Here is a 21,381-nt window from a genome sequence, read left to right on the forward strand (position 1 = left end):
ACAAACTCCTTACCCTACACTATTCCTAGATCCATTCTACCTGGAGACACACAGGATCTCCTTTCTTATTTTCCACATCCCAGAATGCCCGTCGGCCCGTCCTGTTGCCGTTGGCCTGGTTTTCTCCACAGGGCATGACTTATTGAAGTTTTTTTTCTGCTTTTTCTCTACCGCCGAACACCCACCCGAGGCAAAACAACTCGCTCCTAGTTCCGTCACATTTGTCATGTGACCCCTCTGCAGTGTACACAGAAGTGCTCGCGGGAGGTTTCAAGCCTCCTGCTTTTTCTCCACTCGCGCCCCCTCGCCTCGCTTTACACGGCTCGTTTTTAACCCACAAAAATATCCATTAAGAGGCAGCGAAAGCTCCTCGAGCCGACTCAGCCGGAGAGGCCCCCGAGGCCGGGGGAAAAAAGAGGATAAGTCACGTATTATGCAAGGAGAGTCCCACGAACGTGAAATGTCACTTGTGCGGCCCGCAATAATTTGAAAGGCGCCCTTCGGTTCTCCGATTCACCATTTCAGAGTAGGGTAGAAGGCGGCGATATCCATTCATAAAGAGATGGGCTTTCTCACGGGCATTCTGGGGTTAATGAGGAGGCTGGCTGAAGGATCAGATATAGGGAGTCTTCTTCCCACCAGCAATCGTCAGCCCGCCTGGGAAAGGGTTGGCGCGGCGGTGGCGAAAGAGGGCGGGCCAACAGGCCGAGAGAGGGGCGGGTGGGAGTAGACCTATTTTCCAGCCGCCGCGAGCAGGGAGGGCGACCGAGCAGGGCACGGCCGTGTGTCCCGGGTGCCCGAGCGGGAAAGAAAACAGGAATCAGCAGCCCAAGACGCGACAGGGCTCGGAACAGCCGACATGCCTGCCTCGGGAGGGGAGTAAGTCATCTGGCGCCGCAGTCGGCGCCTACGCCTTTTCCGCCCTACTCTGGCTTCTTAACGCGAGGAAGGCTGCGAGGGGAAGGGGCGTTCGGGGGACCCGGCGCCGATATTTGTAGAGTCGCTTTCAGGAAACCCGTCCCCTCTGCGTCGCCTTAGCTTTGGAAACAGTTACGGGCTGGGTGGAGGAGCGGGCGGAAGAGAAGACGTTAGGGAAAGCTCGATTTGGGCCTGACCCGACACTCGATTCAGCCCGGAAAAGTTTTGACAGGATCCGGAAACTTTCCCACAAGTTGGGGTGTTAGCAGCTTGCTCAACTTGGCCGGGATAGGGCAGCTTCTATATAGGCTTGAGCGAATGCTGGTGGGGTATTAACCCCTTGATTCTCGGGATGAGTAGGAGATTTTCTAAGCAGGTCGTGGGCCTTTTTTTTTTCCTGCCTCGCTTCTCCCTTGGTTGTTTGGGGAAACCCAAGCAGGGGGCAGCTGATGTTTATATCCGAGAATGATGACACAACAGGAGCACGGAGGAGGAGGAGGGTCAGCACTGTCCGGTTATTTATAGGTGCAGGAATGCGCCTTGGAGTTGAGACTTTAAAGAAACATGACCCGCTCCCCCCCCAAGCATTGAGGTTATTCTGCCCCTCAACTTTTGCGAAGAAAACGCACAAAGTCTTGTCAACTCCTGAAGGCGCTTTATTGCGCCTACCCACCTAAAGTGAGATTTCACTTTATCGCGGTATCACAGAATGGACTTTTGTCCATAAGTGCTAAAGTAAATATTTGTTTTTTTAAGCTGCTGCTTCCATCAGATTGTAGTGGCTACTTTTGGAAATTTGCCCTGAGAAGCAAATCTGTGGTTGTTTCAAAAGGTGGTTTATTTTGTGCAGTTGGCAGCCTTAGCTGTGGATTATTAGAGGGGCCCAGAAATACCCTCTTGTTCCTACCCCTTGTTCCTTACTTTTTCTTTCCTAATAACAAGCAAACAAACAATCACTTATATTTGGAAAGAATAGCTGCACAAAACATTTTAACTGGTAAGCTGGAGTTCTGTATCTGAAATAGCCTATTCTTTTTGCTAGGTAACTAGTATTTAAGCTGTCAAACCACTCAGCAGTAAGTGCTTAGTTTTTGTGACTCTTGTACTGAATCCAGTGCTTTTCTTTAATGTATCATTGTTGGGGAGATAACTAATTTCCCTAGCCTTCAAATCATCATTCCAGCAGCAACTTTCATTGTTTGGATTGTCATATTGTACTATACCATCATGTATTTTATTTGATTGATTGATTTTAATAAATGTATAAGCCCACCTGTGATGATTTATTGTAATGAAAACTAAACTATGAGTCAAAAAATTGGTTAAAAATTCTGGCTTAGCATAATATATTAGATACATTGTGGTTTTCAAAGTCATCTCTTGCAAAAAGCCTGCAATATTTAAAACATGGATACTTGGGGGTAAGGTTAGAGGGGGGAGAATTCTCTCAGAGATACACATCATTTGAATTTCAAGCTATATTTATTTCTTAGGTAAAGTAATAACAGATAATTGTTCCCCACCTAGGTTTCTTGCAATACTTATTGTGAAAAAATAATCACAATAAATATTGCTGAGATTTGTTGTTTAATATGTTGCTGTCAATCTTGCCTTTAAAAAATATTTAGGTGGTAAAGTTGTTAATATTAGTGTAGTGCCAGCTTTGGAGATTCAAACTGAAATCTACCTTCTGTCTTCATCAAAGTTCCCTGGTTGACTCTGGGCCTGTCACGCTCCCTTAATTAGCTTTCTTCATTGTAATGTTGTGGGGAAAAAATACAAGAAGGTGCTGTACATGTTAGCTTGAATTCTGCACTGAAAGATAGGATAGAAATGTAATGAATAACCAGACAACCCATGTCCTATTGGGTGATTGTTTCAGATATATTTTCTTACATAAACAGATAAACAGTCTGACCTTGGGCAAACAAAAACAAAAAAACAGTGGGAGTGGGAGCGACTTCTGACTTCCTGCTGGCTTCCCCCATTGACTTTGCTTGTGGGAAGCTGTCAGGGAACATTGGAAATCCCAATCACATGACTACAGTTGACAGCAATGGCGCTGTAGCAGCCATCTGTTCTGAAGATCCTTGAAATTTCAGTCCCATGAAGTAATTGTCCCAGATTTTGGACACATTCTGTAAGTCAGCCCATTTGAGGTACACTGAGTCCAAAATTATTGCCTATAATGCACTGCTTTGCCCAACTGAAAGTTAAAAACAGACAATGGGAGAATGTTATTACTGTATGGAATATTGATGTGGTGGTGGTGATGATGTTAACGATGATAAATAATGATCTTCAATCATGCATTTTATATCAGATTCCCACATGGTTTATGAGATCACAGGCTTCTGTGGTCTGAGTATCTCTTTGGCCTAGGTCAGGGGTAGGCAACCTTGGCTCTTTTATGACTCGTGGATTTCAACTCCCAGAATTCCTGAGCCAGCTTGGCTCAGGAATTCTGGGAGTTGAAATCCACGAGTCATAAAAGAGCCAAGGTTGCCTACCTCTGGCCTAGGTATTTTTGTAATTAAAAATCCATGGCTACATTCATCCAACTTCATGAACCATATACTAGCCAACCACAGTTTTGCGTAGCATGTCATGCAAACCCAACCTTTATGATTAAGTTAAATATGGTTTACCTAACTCAGGATTATAGATTTATATAACACTGAACCATAAACTACCTATAATGGCTCCATTCATTCACTAAGTTTGGACAATATGCTGAGTTAAAATGTGGTTGGCCAGTTTGTGGTTCAGCATGATATGTGAATATAGCGTGCAGATTGTAAACCTTCTGAGAACCTTTTCTCCATCATAACATCCCATGTTTGTGCATCTAAATTTCTTCTCTTTTGCAGCCCCAAGGGAGAGGATTATTCCACAGCCATCCTACGCCAAAAACATCGTCCTAATCGCCTCGTTGTAGATGAAGCAGCCAATGAAGACAATAGTATTGTGAGTCTGTCCCAGGTAAATTTAAGCCCATTGATCCATTTTTTTAATGCCTTCAGTAGACCAATTTCTATCCTACATTCCAATTTCCAAAATCATTCTAGACCAGTGTTCCCAATCTGTGGCTTGCTAGAGGTGTTAAGTCAGCCCTTTCCCAGAAATATTTACAGTACCTTTGGCCAAGATAACTGAGAATTTGGAAAGTTGCTACCCCAACATATCAGAAGAATGAGAGGGTGGGAAAGACAGTTCTATCATCATATTTATAGCCTACCTCAAATATTCTACCCAATAAACACAACATAAAACAATCTATAAAATATTAACTTTAAAGTTTCTATTTTTTCATCAAACTGGGTTGGTTGTGGTTAGATTACTCTTAACCGACCCTCTCTTAAATCTAAAATCACCTGCTAGCGTTTTAAGCCAGTTAGTTATCATCCCTATTGGTGTTTTCTTCATGTATGCCCATAAGCACATACACGCATGCACACATATCCTGAAGTGTTTTAACCATCCTCAGTATTTCATACGTTTTGCAGGCAGAATTCTCAGCTCTTGATAGGCCTTCTTTTACTTTTCCTCTTTAGCTTAACAAAAGCTGTTTTTGCATGTCTGAGAACATTATCACAGACATCATTACTGTTGCCATTACTGTCCAGCACAAAACAACAGCATTGAAAAAAATGAGTTACAACCAGTCCCTTCACTTACAATTGTTGCAGCAGTCACGTGATCAGAATTTCTGTGTTTGGCAATCAGCATATACCGTACTTACAATAGCTGTAACATCCTGGGGTCACATGACCACTATTTTTAACCTTTCCAGCCAGCTCCCAACAAGCAAAGTCGGTGGGGAAAGGTGGATTCCCTTAATTGCCATGTGGTTCACTTAATGGCTGCAGTGAAGAAAGATTATAAAATTGGGAATGGCTCATTTAACAACCACCTTCCTTAGCAACAGACATTCTGCTTCCAGTTGTGGTTACAGGTTGAAAACTACCTGTACTCAGAAAAAAAATATTTCAGAACAATTTTAATGATTCCTATAACTTGCACTAGTAGCTGCTGAGGTGCTACAAATAATTTCCAGGCACTTCTCAAGGGAGATCCATGCTCAGAACATGGCAGCAGTTCAGATGGGCTATCACCAAAGCAAGGTCAAATATTACTCAGTCCAATCCACTTAAGAAGGATCACAGTGATTACACTAGCTACACTTATGCAAAACCATTCCCTGACATAGTTGCCACTTGGCATTTAAAAAAAGCACCCCCAAAATGTGCAATGTGCCCATCCAAAACAAGCACCTCAGTTCCAAAATTCAGCCTTTTCTTTATCAATAACATCTCTATCTTGTCTGAATTTAGTTTCGGCATATTTCCCTTCATCCAAAACCGTTAACTGAGATTACGATATATTCAAGGGCATTGATTATTTTTTTTTGAGATTAATAAGAAGCAAGATAGCTTAGTGTTTTCAGCATTCTGGAGCTTCAAGTGAATATTGTAGTGCAGGGGTGTCAAACTCGCAACATCACATGACGTGTCGCGACGTATCGTGACTTTTTTGCCATTGCCAGCAATGGGGTGGGCGCGGTTTCGCTGTGATGCATACGGACCACAGGCCGGCAGTTTGACACCCCTGTTGTAGTGAGTTCATGTAAATGTTGAATTATGGAGCCAACAAGATCCAATCTGTAGAAACACTCTACTGTAGGTCAGAAATCCAATATTAACAGTATTTTCCCAGTACAGGTAGTCCTTGTTTAGCAACTACAGTTGGGACCAGTAATTCGGTCATCAAGCGACACAGTCCCTAAATAAGACTATAAGTGTGCTTACAGTCTTATTTCGGTTTTCCTTTTTTTTTACATACCTGTGAAGGTCATAAATGCATAATTTTGGTCAAAAGTTACTTTTTCATCAGCATCATAACTGTGAATCGTCACTGAATGGTGCAGCCACTAAACAAGGACTACCTGTATCACCTTTTGGAAATATCTCAATAGGAAAGATAGGAATCTGTGCAAAACAGCGCCTCTAAGTTCCAGTTCAACTGGATATTTGTGGAGAATTTCATGGCATTCAAAGCTTTTGAGAAGTCCAGGATAATTTGTCAATTCCCTAGTTAGTTTTCAACGTAAATCAGCTACCAAAATAGTCAAAGCAGTCTCAGGATCATATTATGGATGAAATGCTGGTTGAAATTTATTTATTTATACATTGCCAAACTGCAGTTGACTCTGAGTGGCTTACAATGTAAAAACGAAACAACAATACGCCATAAAAAAAACACCTCACATTAACAAGATGGGAAATACAGGCCACAACACACATTTATTGACCATTCATAAAGGACTCCAATCACCATAACTCAATGCCATAGGGGGCCCTGGTCTTTAGGGCCCTCCAGAATGCCATCAGGATCTCAGGGAGAACCTCACTCCAGAAGATGAGTCCAGAAAATCAGAATCTGGAGTTGTAAAGCCGTACACTTGCCCTAGAATGCACTAACTTAGAGAATGGCCTAATTAGACATCTTTAGTAACCAGGGGAGGACTTTCTCAGCACATTCTGTGACTATGTTGTCTGTCCTATGGCACAGGGGTCTCCAAACTTGGCAACTTTACGACTTATGGACTTCAACTCCCAGAATTCCTCAGCCGGACCGCTGAAACGGCCAACGAGTGTGCACAAGCGCACACGCATCCTCACTTGCACAAGCAGTGGGTGAGCGCTTGTGCACATGCTCTATTTGTGTGAGCAGCAGGCACATGTGCACGCCGCTCATGCAAATGGAGCTGCGTGCGCGTGCTTGCCGACCACTCGTGTGGAACCATCCCCTCCCCCCGCCCGCTGGTCCGCAAAACCGGAAATGTTGGGGAACTCTGTCCCAAGGGACACTACCTTGTTCTATCATGCATGTCTTTGCAATACGTACAGGTCAACACAAAATGTTGGATACTGTGCATTTTTCCCAGTCGTATACATAGCATTGAAAAGGAAGAGTTTTAGGTCGGGGCTGTCGAACATCTCTGGACATTAGACTGCAGTCTGTAAAGAAGGGAAGCCAGCCAGCTTTCCTTTTCCTGCATCAGCCAAATTGCAGTCTTCCAACAGCTATCCAATTGCCTGTCACTACTTTTTTCCCAAGTCAGCATCTATTTTCCATCCTCCTACCATCTCCATATACGGCTCATAATGCTAAGTAACCATGAGGAAAATCAGCAAAGGGAGACAGTTCCTCATCTGCTGAAAACAGTGCTGTTAATATTAGTATATAACAGTGATGGCGAACCTTTCAGAGACCGAGTGCCCAAACTGCAACCCAAAACCCACTTATGCATCATCGAGTGCCGGGTGGGTGTGGCCCATTGGGTGGGTGTGGCCCATTGGGTAGGCGTGGCTGCAGTGGTAACGGCAGACTGGGTGGGACTAAAAAGTACAATCAATCAATTCCAACTTTGCAAGATCTTTTTTTTCCCGTGAGAAGTTGAAATTGAGTGATTGAACTTTTTTTTTTTTTTTGCACATTGCGGCGGAGGCCTAAAGCGAAAAGGTTTTATAAAACCCAGCTGAAAGCCTAGGACTGGGGCGACGGCGCGCGTGCCCACAGAGAGGGCTCTGAGTGCCGCCTCTGGCACCCGTGCCATAGGTTCGCCACCACTGGTATATAATGACCCACCCTCAGGAGCAGCCCCTTTTGCTTCTCTGCACTAGCAACAGCCCACTGCCCCAGGACAGCAGTGGACAAGCTGCCCAGGATAATCTGGGCAGAAAGGCTTCAGTAGAGTTTTGAGCAGCCCTGAGTCCACAAAGAGCCTGCAACACATATAACTTCACCTCTAGTGGATGCTGGTACATACCTAATAGCCTATATGTGCAGTGATGCAACTAACGACAGATTCTCATAGTTTCCTTTTGCCTACAAATGATTTGCCTAGTGTTTATGCAAAATGAGCATGTTTGGAGGGTCCAAACCAAACTATTTTGGTTCTCCTCAGGCCAAAATGGAAGAACTGCACTTGTTCCGTGGAGATACGGTGCTTATGAAGGGAAAGAAACGCAGGGAGACAGTATGCATTGTTCTTACTGATGAATCTTGCCAGAATGAGAAGATTCGAATGAACCGTGTCACCCGTAACAACCTCCGTGTGCGTCTTGGAGATGTGGTCAGGTGAGGACACCCCAAAATAGAATAATGGTGGGAAAGGAAAGACTGCTGGTGAAAGAGAAAGCTAAAATGCAAATATACCACAGTTTAGTTTAGGCTCAGAAGGAGGAGTCATCAAACAAAATGTAGGAGTAAATATGGAGATTTCAACAATTTAGAAGGAAACAGCCTTAACAATAGTTTTCCTATATACTGTACATGTGGTGAAGAGGGGTGTTGGACTAAGATCAGGGATAGTCAGATTCTCTTTTAGTCATTGAAACTTTTTGAATAATTTGGCAAGGTCACCATTTTAGTTTAACATATCTCATAAAATTATCAAGTGGAAAAACGGGATGAGGAGACATACTCATCCATGCTGCCTGGGGGTCTTGAAGAAAAAGCAAAACTATTGTATATAAATAAAATTATTTTAGAAGTTCTCCAGATAGAATTTTGGGATATTAAATTTGACAAGAACACTCAATAAGCGCTATGGTGACCTGCCCTATAAATCCAGGATATTTGCAAAGCAGTGGTGGGCAGCCTACAGCCCTAATGCTGTAAGGATGCCTTGGCTTTACTTAAAAGGCCTTGAGTATGAAGTCAGCTGAGATCTTGGATAAGGGTTTCTTTTTTCTTCTCTGCAGATTGCTGCTGGATAGAGAGAAATTGGGCTGTTAGGTAGAGGGAGGAAAACAGTGATGTGGGAGAGAAAATAGATATCTAGATATTCTGGTCCTATCTAATTCTTGTTTCAGTATCATCCATCATGGAAGCCTCCTTAGCTGAACATTGGGGGAATATGTGTAAGCAATGGATGTATTTAGCACAATGCTGACCTCAGATGAGGCCATCTGAGTCTTTCTATTTCTAGTGTACAGGCCTGTCCAGATGTGAAGTATGGAAAGAGGATTCATGTACTCCCCATCGATGACACTATTACAGGGTTGACTGGCAACCTCTTTGATGTCTACCTCAAACCATACTTTCTGGAAGCCTATCGTCCTGTGCATAAAGGTGAGATTGACAGACTCATTTAGAAAACAGTTGTGCCAGCAATTGCACTCCCACTACGCTGTCCCCTTTCTGCCAGACTCACTTGCCTTCCCGTTTTCCCTTGCTACAAGCAAGCCAGCTGGACTGGCAAAGTACGTTTCTCTGTTTCACTTGTGCAGTCTACCTCCTTACTGATAAAGAAATGGAGCCATTTTCTCAGTCGCCTCTACGTTACCTATTGGATTGGCCTGAAACCAATCAGGCTGGCAAAACAGAAGTCAAAAGCACCCAGTAGAAGTTGTTCATGTGTCATCCCACTAGACCCGTCCTGAGGGAAAGGATAAAGAGGAGTAGAGCTGGTGAGAGACTTTTTGAGATAGAGAAGAAGAAAACAGTGGTAGAGACAGCTCTTTATTAACTGCTCCTGCTTTGCTGGGATGAATGCTTTGGCTCACAAGCTACCAAGTTCCACCCAAAGTTTTGTTTGTTTGTTATTGGTGCTTTCGAGTCAGTGTTGACTCCTGGCGATTGCCTGGACAAGTCCCTGCAGTTTTCTTGGCAAGTTTTTTGGAAGTGGTTTGCCATTGTCTTCTTCCTAAGACTAAGAGAGAGTAATAGGCGCAAGGACCCAGTTGGCTTTGTTCCTAAGGCAGGACTAGGCCTCATAGTTTCCCAGTGTCTAACCTGAGTACTAGTTTTTTTCTCACAAGTTGTTTTTAATGCTCAAATACTGCTAGCTGCTGTAGTTGCAGTCAATACCGTCTTTATAACCCTCTTTGCCTTAGGTGTCTTCCTCCATCTCACACAGCATTAAGGGCTGAGGTCATAGGCCATAAGAATAATGAAAATGGCAGCAACACCTGTTTCCCCCATAGCTTTTCTTTACGACACTGGACACATACAGTGCCCAAAGGCTGGAATTGCCCCCCTTTTCAGCTGCTCTTACTTTTATTTAGTCTCTTATTTATTGGTTACGTTTATATCCCACTTTTCTCTCCATACAACATTCAAGGCAACTTGCAGCAACCAAAATATAGATTATAGAACAAAAAATTAAAACAATGTACTGTAGTTAAAATCAGATAAAATTAAAATCAGTACTATTAAAATCAATCCAATTAACAGTTAAAAGTTTGATGGAAATGATTTTTGTCATTTTCTAGAATTATGGGGAGCCTCACCAGAGCAAGAGTGTTTCCTATAACAAATAGGAACTGGAGACATGAATTAGGTTTTGCAGCTTTTAAAGTGCCTTTACTAGCTAGACATTTACCTTTTTTTTGTTTCACCCATGTTGCCAAGCCCTAACTCTTATCATGAGACATCACTTTGATTTTGTGGTTCAGTTCTGAGGAAGGTAATGAATTGAGCTAACAATGTAATTTCTCTGCTCTTTCTAGGTGATATCTTCCTTGTACGTGGTGGAATGAGAGCTGTGGAATTTAAGGTGGTGGAGGTAGATCCCAGTCCCCACTGCATTGTTGCTCCTGACACAATTATCCATTGTGAGGGGGAGCCCATCAAACGAGAGGTATGTGGGAGAGCTAATGAAATCCATCTCAAGAATGGGAACCCAGTAGCCAGATCTCGATGCTAATCTTAGAGGCTCTTCAGCGGTTTCCAGTGGGAATAGTGCAGAGGTGTCATGGTCTGTGAGAATAACCTTGGGAGATAGAAGGAAAAGCCACAACTTAGGCCACTGTCGTGCAGAAGGTATCTCAGCTCACAGAAGGAAAAGGGGATATGGGAACCATCTCAGAAGCGATACTCCCTAATTTTCTGGAAAGTAAAAGTGAAGGAGGAGAGAACTGCTTTCAGACTTGCAAGATTCTGTTTTATTTTGTTTATCAACTTTAGAGACCACCCATCTCATTCTCAAAGTGACTCTGGGCAGTGTGCAATTAAAAACATTCTTGCTGTAGCAAAAATGGTAGCATTACCATAGTATTACCGTAGCATTTATGGTTTGTGGTTCTTGTCTGGACTATCTCGAAGGGGTAAGAGGGGTAAGATTTTAAGAGCAGCTCTGCAGTTATTCCAAATGTTACCAGAGAGGAGCATAAAGACTTTTAAGATATGAGACTCCAATCCAATTGTGGCTGTATATATACTGTTGTTCTAGTTGACAAGAGAGGCTGTGATTCATTGCGAGGATCTTGTGGTGTGTTTTCTGTGTGCCTTTTGTTAGGATGAAGAGGAGAGCCTCAATGATGTTGGCTATGATGACATTGGGGGCTGCCGTAAACAGTTGGCTCAAATCAAAGAGATGGTGGAGCTGCCATTGAGACACCCAGGGCTCTTCAAAGCAATTGGAGTGAAGGTACTACAATGGCGAGCTAGGAATATCACAATCTCCGTATTATTGTTCACCGTCCTTCTTAGCTTTAAAATATGCCATATTATTTTATCTTTGACAGATGGACATTCTGTTTCAGTTTCTATTGCTTGCATTCTCTCCATCTTTCTTTCCAAGCAGGCTATAGGCCTTGTAATGTAAACTTTTATTGCTAAAAGAATAAGAGAATGCTGGGGGCCTCTATGGCTTTTACTATATCCTCACCTAATTTATTGCCCCAAATGTCTTCCTTGACTGTATCACTGCCAGGTGAACCAATTACCTATTACACGTTCATTTGATGTGATTCCTCTGCTTTCTCTCTTCCTTCTTCCTCAGCCTCCAAGAGGGATTCTTCTTTATGGCCCCCCTGGAACTGGGAAAACACTTGTGGCCCGTGCAGTTGCAAATGAAACTGGAGCATTTTTTTTCCTTATCAATGGTAAGAAACACAGCGTGATGTGAGTCTTTCCGTGTGAGTGTCACAGGATCCTGGACATCCATATTCTCCTAGCTGTCACATTTCTATATGATGAGCGTAAAGCAGGGGTGTCAAACTCAATTTCATTGAGAGCCGCATCAGCATTGCAGTTGCCCTTGGGGGGGCAGGGTGGGTGTGGCCTACTGGGTGGGTGTGGATGGAGTGGGTGTGGCCTACTGGGTGGGCGTGGCCAGCTCTACATCATTCGTGTCAAGGGTGCCTGTGGGGGCCTGGGCAGGAGTGGGACAGATCTGAGGGTCTCTGGCAGAAAGGGGTGGGACCAGGGCAGAGCCCATCAAGCCAGATATGTAAAGTAGGTGAGGGCCATTTGCTGGCCATTTCCAGGCAATGGTGCATTTCTTCATTCCTCACAAAGGGTGACACCTCCCCAGCATGCACCCAGGGGGCGCAGCAGGGGCTGGTTCCTCGCTGTTTCCAGACAGCCTTGTGGAGCTAAGACTGAATGCGTTTCAGCATAGATGGCCACCACAACATTGTACATTGGCTCCCGGCCGGCCTGGGCCAGGGCCAAGGCAGCAGGGGCCGTTCCCTCACGGTTTCCAGGATGGCTTTGCAGGCCACATGAAACCACTTCGCGGGCCGCATCCGGCCCCCAGGCCTTGTGTTTGACATGTCTGGCGTAAAGGAATCATTGTATATTGTAGAATAGCATAACAACATAATGGGAACCAATGGAATGAATTTTACAGCTCTGGGCAATGACCAAACAAGAAAGAAAAGTGGCGATCCTAAAGCCAGGTAGCCCACTGGGTCCTCTTTTCTGGACCCTGATGATTGTTCAAGAATCCTTTTGTTCATATTCTTTTCTTGCTTCTTCAGGCCCGGAGATCATGAGCAAGTTGGCCGGGGAATCTGAGAGCAACTTACGCAAAGCCTTTGAAGAGGCTGAGAAGAATGCTCCAGCTATTATCTTTATTGATGAGCTGGATGCTATTGCTCCTAAGAGAGAGAAGGTAAGGGGTGGTTTCTTGAAAGCAAAGAGGAAATCTCGGAAAAACACTCATGGTCTCTGAGACTGCATTATAGCTTCAAATTAGTCCGTTCAGTTGCCCCCACCTCAGATGTTGATAGAGACACAAAGATTAGCCTCTAGGATGACAACATTTCATCAGTGGGTGAAACATTAATTTATACAAAGTCCTGACCATTTTCCTCAGTACTAATGTGCAGAGCCAGTCTTCTGAGAGATAATGCATCTTTTTTCTTTGGTGAGTTCTATGAAAAAGCAGGCAGGGCTACTGTCCACACAATAAAGCAGGAAACCTATCTAGAAGAAAGCATGGTTGTATGGAGTAAAATTCACACCAAGATGAAAGGTTTCATAATGGAGGACTGGACTGGTAGAAACCTCTATCCTGATAAGCATTAAGAATAAGTGCTGTCCTAGTCTGATGCCAACTGAAGTCATACTATAGAAGAACTAGCAAGAAACTTGCTATAATTTGTGGACGAGGTGCTGCTAAACAAAATATTACCTTCATTTATAAATGAATGAATGGATACTTGTAGTGTACTGTATTTTTCCTGTTCAGGGGATGTTATATATGGTTTTCTGTCCCCATGCTTTATTTTCACAATTCTCTGATTATAATTAGTTGTATTGGGAGACAGTGATGGCCCAAGGTCATCCAGTGAGTTCCTTGGCCCAGCAGGGAGTTGAACTTGTTCAAATCCAATATCCAAATAAGGCAAGACTGCAAATAATGCATCTCAGACTTTCCAAACCATTGTTCCTTTCTTACCTCCACTAACAGTCTCATGCAATTCTTCCATTAGGAGGTGCTGTACTGACAATCTGCAATCTAGAATGGTTTGTTGGCTTCTCTAGGATGGCACTATTGCTGATATTTGGTGATTCTATGGTACTTCTTTGTGTTCCCATTTCAGACACATGGGGAAGTGGAACGCCGGATTGTTTCCCAACTCCTCACCCTCATGGATGGCCTGAAGCAACGGTCTCATGTCATAGTTATGGCCGCCACTAACCGACCCAACAGTATTGATCCTGCTTTGCGTCGATTTGGTAAGAATCTGTCCCACATTTTTCTCTTTCTACCCTTGCCTTTCTCTTGCCTTCAGGAGATCTGGTCTTATGTGCCATTCATAATGATATCATGTATCAGAATCATAAGTTGCTTTTAGCTATACGCTAAAAACAACAACCCTTCAGTCGAAAGAGGTTGACTGTCATGCCTTAAAAGTGTCTGTCACTCATGCTTAGCCTATTAAACAAAAAGAAGGCAAGCTTTCTGCATTTGAGGACTGCATTCTCTCCACCTCTTTGTCTATCTAACAATGCCATTTTTCCCAGGCTCTTTGAGCTTTGGAGTGTACTGGAGACAAGCAGGCATCATCTCTTTCCATCAGTCAGCGAGCTAGTTAATGCCTGATATATATAAAATTTGATAGTGGTGTGGAAAAAATATCTGTTCAGGACTGGACAATCTTGTTTACTCACTGCTTTTATGCAGGGCGCTTTGATCGAGAAATAGACATTGGAATTCCAGATTCAGTGGGAAGACTGGAAATCTTACAGATACATACCAAGAACATGAAACTGGCTGATGATGTGGACCTGGAGAGGGTAAGGAATTGGGACTACATATCTAAATATCTACTGTTCAAATGTTAAGAATTCCTTGATAGTAGCAATAACTTCTCTTGGTAATTTTATTCAGAAGGCACTCATGTTGTAGTTACTTTTGACTGAGTTTATTGATCATGGACGTGTAAGACTAGCTACATATCCGAACACACATTTTTATTTTGGGAACAGTTAGAAAATTGTAGAAGCTATATTGTTAACAACTGGCAGCGTAAATTGCTTCCAATAGTTAGAAAATTAAACATGCAGCTGTCTTGGATTCTGGGACTAAGGCCATGATTACATTAGCTTTATTAGGGTACACAGGCCAAATGAGTATCTCATTAAGAAGTTAGCTGGAATCAAAATTGAGTTATGGGAATTAGGAAAATACATTCAAACAAAATTGCAGAAGGATGGGGGAATTAGAGGTGTCTCATCACTCTTACATTGTTATGTTATTTTGCAAAAATGAAGAGTGAAGAGAATGGAAAGGCTTAAAAATAGAAATTCAAACATGCTATCTTAAGGAGAAGTCACAGATTAATTACAGCAGCTGCAACTTTCACATAAGCTTGACCTTGCCTTTCATAGTTGTGATTTCTCCCCCATTCTGCTCTTAAAATAAAGCAATACCACCACAGTCAAAGAGCAATTTTCCCTCTGAATTTTTTATCAGCAGAATTCCAGGATATTTGGGGGCTACAATGGGATGCTGAAGCTCCCAACCTGTGAAATATCATCCCTCTCCTTTCCCCATGCAGTTAGCTCAACTCTCTTGGTCTTCCAGAGGGCTCTTAAACCTGGTTTTGTCAACTAGCTTGGGCGTCCCAGGATAGAGTAGAGCTTGTTAGATGGTTATATGATGGCTAATGGAATGCACTCTGGGAACATTTTCCTGCCATTTTATAAATTTGTTTTTATCTGGTTTTTATTTTAATTTAAATTGTTTTGGTGCCTTTTATATACCTTGGATTATTATTATGTATGCCACCAGAGTTACCAAGTGAGATTAGGAGTTATACAAATGTGATCAAATAAATACTGGGAGGAGCCCAGGCGGGCTGCAGGGGTCTCCCCCTGGTTTTAGGGTGCTCCCCCATTAAATGTTCTGATTTACCTGAACTGTGGTTGCAGGTGGCCAATGAGACCCATGGTCATGTGGGTGCTGATCTGGCAGCATTGTGTTCTGAGGCAGCACTCCAAGCAATCCGTAAGAAGATGAGCGTCATTGACCTGGAGGATGATACAATCGATGCTGACATCCTTAATGCTATGGCTGTCACCATGGATGATTTCCAGGTAGGCTGGTTCTGGACATCCAGTGGCTAAATACTTTTTCTATAATAATTTACTTTTGTTTTTTTAGTTCTTGTCAACGGAGCCCAGTTTCTCAGAAAAACTAATCCCAGAACACTCTGCCCCAAATTCGGAGAAGATTGCAGTCTCACTCCTCCAGCCCCTTCCTTCAGTGTTGCTGATTTATTACATTTCTGCTTTTTAACACAGCCTTAAAAACAGATTACAAACAAATGGACTCAACATTTTTCTAAATATACACAACAGCATCTTGATTTTTTGCAAAGACCATTTCCTTTATAATTACTAAATGGCTTCCAACTGTGTTTGTTCAAAGTGCAGATGTTTAGGATTTGATTTAATTGGTAGTGTGTGTCATTATCTTGTTACCTTGTGTTGGAATAATTTTGTTATTGATGTGATACATCTATGGCAGGCATACGCATGGTTCTTCTGCTATATATTCTATTATATATTTTGATTATAATAATAAAATATAATACTAAATGAAAGAAAATAGAGAGGAGTAAAGAGTGCAGGAAAGAAGAAAAAGAGAACAGTAAGAATATAGTAAAAACTCTACTTTTCCACTATATCTTTTCCCCCCATCTTTTTTAAACAATATTCCGAACTATAGAGTCATTTCTGCACAGTAATTACTCAGCTCTAAGTCTCAAAACACTTCTTGATTAGCTTGACCTGAATTAGTTATAACTTTGAAACCAATGCTTTTGTTAGTTTTGCCAGCTGAGTCAGATGTAGTCTCTATAAATGGACATGATACTTCATATTTACTTCACCATTTGAAAGATGTTTATTGTCAGGGAGCTTGCAAAGATACCTTCAGTTCTATTAAAGATTTAGTATCAGGTTTTCATTGTAGTGTATAACTTTCAAAGCCTATAGCTACTGTCATGTTTTTTTCCCCATCCAATTTGAGGTGCTTCCTTCTTCCCATAGTTCTCAAACCAAATGGCAGCAGTTATCAAAGTCTTCATTGGGCTCAACATCCGCTTTTCCCGGACTGGCCCATTTCTATATTCAGATGTCTTTTTAAGCTGGAATGAAAAGTGGAGTTGCTATCCTCTTTAATAATTTGGCAGGTGATTAACAGTGCCAGTTTGAATATCAGAAGAGCAATATATAGGTCACCCAGGTGCAAAGCTCTCAGCGGTCACCTTTACTTGCAATGGGGGTTGCGGTGAAAGTTACAAGACATTCAAAGACTTAGATTTTGCAGAATCCATACAAAGGGCATTTTACCATTTTTTTCTGGGTGACCGGGCCCATTAATGCACACCACAGAATAGGGTTCATAATTTCTTGAATTATGCCATATTCGTTCACTTTTTTAAAGTTCTGTATGCATTTTTTTCAAAACAAAACAAAACAAAACAAATGGGCACTGTGACATCTGAAATGACATTGGGTTGTTATGTGTCGTTCATGTCAAACTTTTTTGAGTCAAGTATGGTCCATACTCTTGCAGTACAGTATCTCTTGTTCATTTTTTTTAATTCTATCTGGATCCAAATGCAAGTATCTTGTACTTATTCCTTTATTACATATATATTAATAATTGAGGAGGTTCTTTTAGAATATTTACTGTATGCCTGAAAAAAAAATGTTTCATATAGTCCAGATTTCTACTTGGACTAGGAAGAGTAATCTGTTTCTTTGATAATTTCTCTAAAGGTCTTTTTCAAAACAAATACTCAAGCGTCTTATTTGAAATTAAGGTTTGTACCACTGATGGAAAATAAATTTTTCATATAGATTCAGTTTCTTCACATACAACTCCCTCCCCACACCCCAACACTCCTGCCAATTAATCCTTACAAATCAGTGTTAGTTTATGTACCATTTACATATGGCATGCAATAGCAATATCTCCCACTTAGATGTTTCCTGTAGTGTGCTCCTCAGTGGTGGGATTCAAATATGTGAACAACCGGTTCTCTGTGTGGATGCCGCTTCCGGAAGTCCATTCTGGGCCTGGGCAACAAAAAATTAGCTACCGGTTCTGCCGAAGTGGTGCGAACCGGCTGAATCCCACCACTGGTGCTCCTCCAGTGGAGCAGATTCCTTTAGCATTATGGGCTTTACCCCATTGTGTACCAACAGACAAAGGAGCTGGTTCTTTTGTGTCTCCTTAGAATACTCTAGACTACTTAACTTGGGCCATCTTCAATTTTTTTTCTTTTTCAAAATGGCTACCATTCCTCCTCACATCTTATGGAGAAGAGGTAATATTTTTTAAATTATTCCTTATATACGATCATCGTATATGTACGATGATGACCGTTGTCTCACAATGGTAGGTTAAACTTAAGTATTTGATTTGATTTGTCTTGTGGCAAATTCCAGAGCTCCTCATTTGGTGTCCTCTACAGATCCAACATAAAACAATTTTTGCACACTAGGTAAGACCTAGTGGAGACACCTAGTATTATAATTATTCCAAACTCCCTTAAGAGCTTCTGTGCTCTACAAAATGGAATTGCTATGATTTTCATCATTTTCATCATTTTTCTGGTGAACTAGTTATTATTCATTAGATATATATGCCGCCTGATTCCCAGAAATGGTTAGAAAATTCTTCCCAGCGTAAATATGAATATTAATGAATACAGTGAAACTATTGCCTCCTCGTTAAAGGGAGCCCTGGTGGCGCAGTGGTTAGAATGCAGTACTGCAGGCTGCTTCTGCTGACTGCCAGCTGCCAGCAGTTTGGCAGTTTGAGTCTCACTGGCTCAAGGTTGACTCTGCCTTCCATCCTTCCAAGGTGAGTAAAATGAAGACCCAGATGGTTGGGGCAATAAGCTGACTCTGCAAACCCCTTAGAGAGGGCTGTAGAGCACTGTGAAGTGGTATATTAAATGCTATTGCTATTGCTATTGTTATTGTATTTCTGTTGCACATCCATGCCACCAATCTGAATATAGAAAGGTTTATTCTTTTGAATGGGCATGTTGTCTAGCCTCATGGAATGTTAGGCTTGATTACAGGAATGAAAGATGAGCAAAATGATGAACTCTCTTGGGGGGCAGTCACTGATCTCAGGGCTTTGTGCTATGATACGGACTGCGGTGATGACCATGCTGCCTTTTCTGCTTTCCAGTGGGCTCTTGGCCAGAGCAACCCCTCTGCGCTGCGGGAGACGGTAGTGGAAGTGCCGCAAGTCTCCTGGGACGACATTGGGGGCTTGCAGGAAGTGAAACGTGAGCTACAGGAACTGGTGCAGGTCAGTCGTTCACGCATGTAATGCAAACACCTCAGAACGTATGTGTGATTAACCGTGTCTGCATAGCATAAAAAGATAAAGGACAATGCAAATACGTTAACTATGCTGCGATCCAACCCTTTTGAAAAAAAACCTCAGTGTGTCTCGCTTGTAATAGGACATCCATTTTGGGAAATCAAGGGCAGGGAAGGAAAAGTTCCAAAATGGAGGTCTACAGTCTCAGAGAACCTTGAGGAGATTAATTCGGTTGAAAGCACATTATATGGCATTGCCCTTAATGAGAGCTCTCAGTGGCTTAAAGAGCAGTTCCGAGTTACAGTAATGCAGTGGCCTCCTTTAGCAACTGGAAAAATCCATGGATACATTTTTAGGGACAAAAAAGCAATATTTCAGTAGGAAACGAACAGACTTCTGCCAGCACTGTTCTATTTTATAGCCTTTTCTGAACAGCATGTTGGATCATTTAACCTTGAACAGGCCTCTTGGTTGTAAAATCAAGGCCAACTTCAATCCAAATATATCACCACTGAGATATGCAAAATTCAGTGATTCAGAAATGGAACATTCTGAAAAGCATTCCCTATGGAGCATGCCAAATTTATTTTGGATTATGCCATTCCAGGGCATAATCATTTGAAAGTAAATTTCCTAAACTAAATCTCTGACATGGACAAACAGAATGTGCTAGAATTCTCTAGAAAATTCCATTGCTGAATTTTATACATTTCCACAGTATTTATACAGAACTTCTGAACTCACTGACCTCATCTCTGCTCTGGGCAAAAAAGCAACTAAAAAGCAGACAAGAATTTTGTTTGCTTTGATATATTAAGTGATGAGGTGGTGATAAGGTAATGCAGATTGCTTCCAAATTGAAAGCTTAATCAGAAGTTGTGCTCTTGACATATCTCCTCTCTAACAGTAAATGAATTTAAGTTTTGTTGCTTAATGCTTGAAGGACTCTGACAGTATCATTCATCACAGACATCCTTGATACTGCTTCTATAAATGTAAAATATATATTAAGTTCACATGCATACGTATAATTTTGTTTGTGTATTTGAGACCAGCTATAAACCAAAGCTACATCTTGTGTGTGCACTAGTCCTCTTGCTTTTTAACACAGACCTCTGGCACCTTTAGGAAGTTGCTGAACTTCCCCACCTATCCCTTCCTGTCAGCATGACCAGTGGCAGTGAGATACTTTTTATGGTCCATCTCTGTTCCAGATTAATAATGGGTGGTGTACATATTGAGTAGGCAGTGATGACAGAAAATGAGGGTAAATCCACTCTCTTTAGCTAGTCTTTACAACTCAGACAATGAAGAAAAGTCAGAATGTACTTTTTCAAGCAGACATAGTACTGATGTTTATAAGATGAATGGTTGAAGTTTCTTAATTCTTTGCTCTCTCATCCTCATCAGTTCCCAGTGGAGTATCCGGACAAGTTCCTGAAGTTTGGAATGACACCGTCACGAGGTGTGTTGTTCTATGGGCCCCCTGGCTGTGGCAAGACCCTCCTGGCAAAGGCTATTGCAAATGAATGCCAGGCCAACTTTGTCTCCATCAAGGGTCCTGAGCTACTCACCATGTGGTTTGGAGAGAGTGAGGCCAACGTCCGTGATGTTTTTGACAAGGTACAGAGTACAAAGTTGACGGGGAAAGGAGAAGGGCTGACTGTTGAGGCAGGAACTGAAGGCATCAGCTATATCCCAGTCACCTATTGTGTCAAAGTGAGCTCTTGTTCTGGTGGCTTCATCCAGACCATGCCTGCAGCTTTTGAGGAACAGTATGGAGATGGTTTGCCATCATCTTTCATGAATTTTTGTTCTAGTCTCCAATGTAATCCATAAACCTGGTATTCCCTGGAAGCCTCCCATCCAAGTATTAACTAGCGCAACCTTGCTTAGCTTGAATCCAGACAAAAGTGGCCAGGCCTTGCCTTCTGTGAGGTCCAGCCACCCATAGAAAAAAAATGAAAAAGTGAAAAGAGGTTAGAATGAGCTCCCAGTTTATTTTGAAATTCTAAATGTGTGGTGGAATAATGGCACTAATTCCAGAGCTTTTATTAAAGAAAGCCATTGGAGAATATACTGTTGTTTGTCCTGGGGTAAACATCCCATTTTTAGCAGCTGCTCACATTTCATTGTCTCAGGACACTGGTTTGAAATCCGTTAGTTTTTCATGGTCCATTGGGATTGTTCATTCCTGACAGTTAGAACAATTAACCAGTGGAACAACCTGCCTCCAGAAGTGGTGAATGCTCCAACACTGGAAGTTTTTAAGAAGAGACTGGACAGCCATTTGTCTGAAATGGTATAGGGTTTCCTGCCTGAGCAGGGGGTTGGACTAGATGACCTCCAAGATCCCTTCCAACTTT

General features: G+C 42.2%; 1 protein-coding gene across 1 annotated transcript in view; it reads left to right on the forward strand.

Annotated features, from left to right (window-relative positions):
• The first annotated feature begins 757 nt into the window (after nucleotides 1–757).
• Nucleotides 758–21,381, forward strand: part of LOC107293242 (transitional endoplasmic reticulum ATPase) — a 25,916-nt gene continuing 5,292 nt past the window's right edge. Inside the window, exons 1-13 of the mRNA XM_029285347.1 lie at nucleotides 758–879; nucleotides 3,789–3,900; nucleotides 7,889–8,061; nucleotides 8,915–9,057; nucleotides 10,437–10,567; nucleotides 11,225–11,356; nucleotides 11,711–11,813; nucleotides 12,693–12,826; nucleotides 13,761–13,896; nucleotides 14,345–14,457; nucleotides 15,595–15,759; nucleotides 18,878–19,000; nucleotides 20,426–20,790. Of these exons, the coding sequence (XP_029141180.1) occupies nucleotides 860–879; nucleotides 3,789–3,900; nucleotides 7,889–8,061; nucleotides 8,915–9,057; nucleotides 10,437–10,567; nucleotides 11,225–11,356; nucleotides 11,711–11,813; nucleotides 12,693–12,826; nucleotides 13,761–13,896; nucleotides 14,345–14,457; nucleotides 15,595–15,759; nucleotides 18,878–19,000; nucleotides 20,426–20,790 (1,850 nt within the window). The 5' untranslated portion in view covers nucleotides 758–859. The remainder of the gene's footprint in view (nucleotides 880–3,788; nucleotides 3,901–7,888; nucleotides 8,062–8,914; nucleotides 9,058–10,436; nucleotides 10,568–11,224; nucleotides 11,357–11,710; nucleotides 11,814–12,692; nucleotides 12,827–13,760; nucleotides 13,897–14,344; nucleotides 14,458–15,594; nucleotides 15,760–18,877; nucleotides 19,001–20,425; nucleotides 20,791–21,381) is intronic.

This window comes from Protobothrops mucrosquamatus, unplaced genomic scaffold (genome assembly GCF_001527695.2).
Source record: "Protobothrops mucrosquamatus isolate PMUCROS unplaced genomic scaffold, P.Mucros_1.0 scaffold1544, whole genome shotgun sequence".
NCBI classification, from domain to species: Eukaryota; Metazoa; Chordata; class Lepidosauria; order Squamata; family Viperidae; genus Protobothrops; species Protobothrops mucrosquamatus.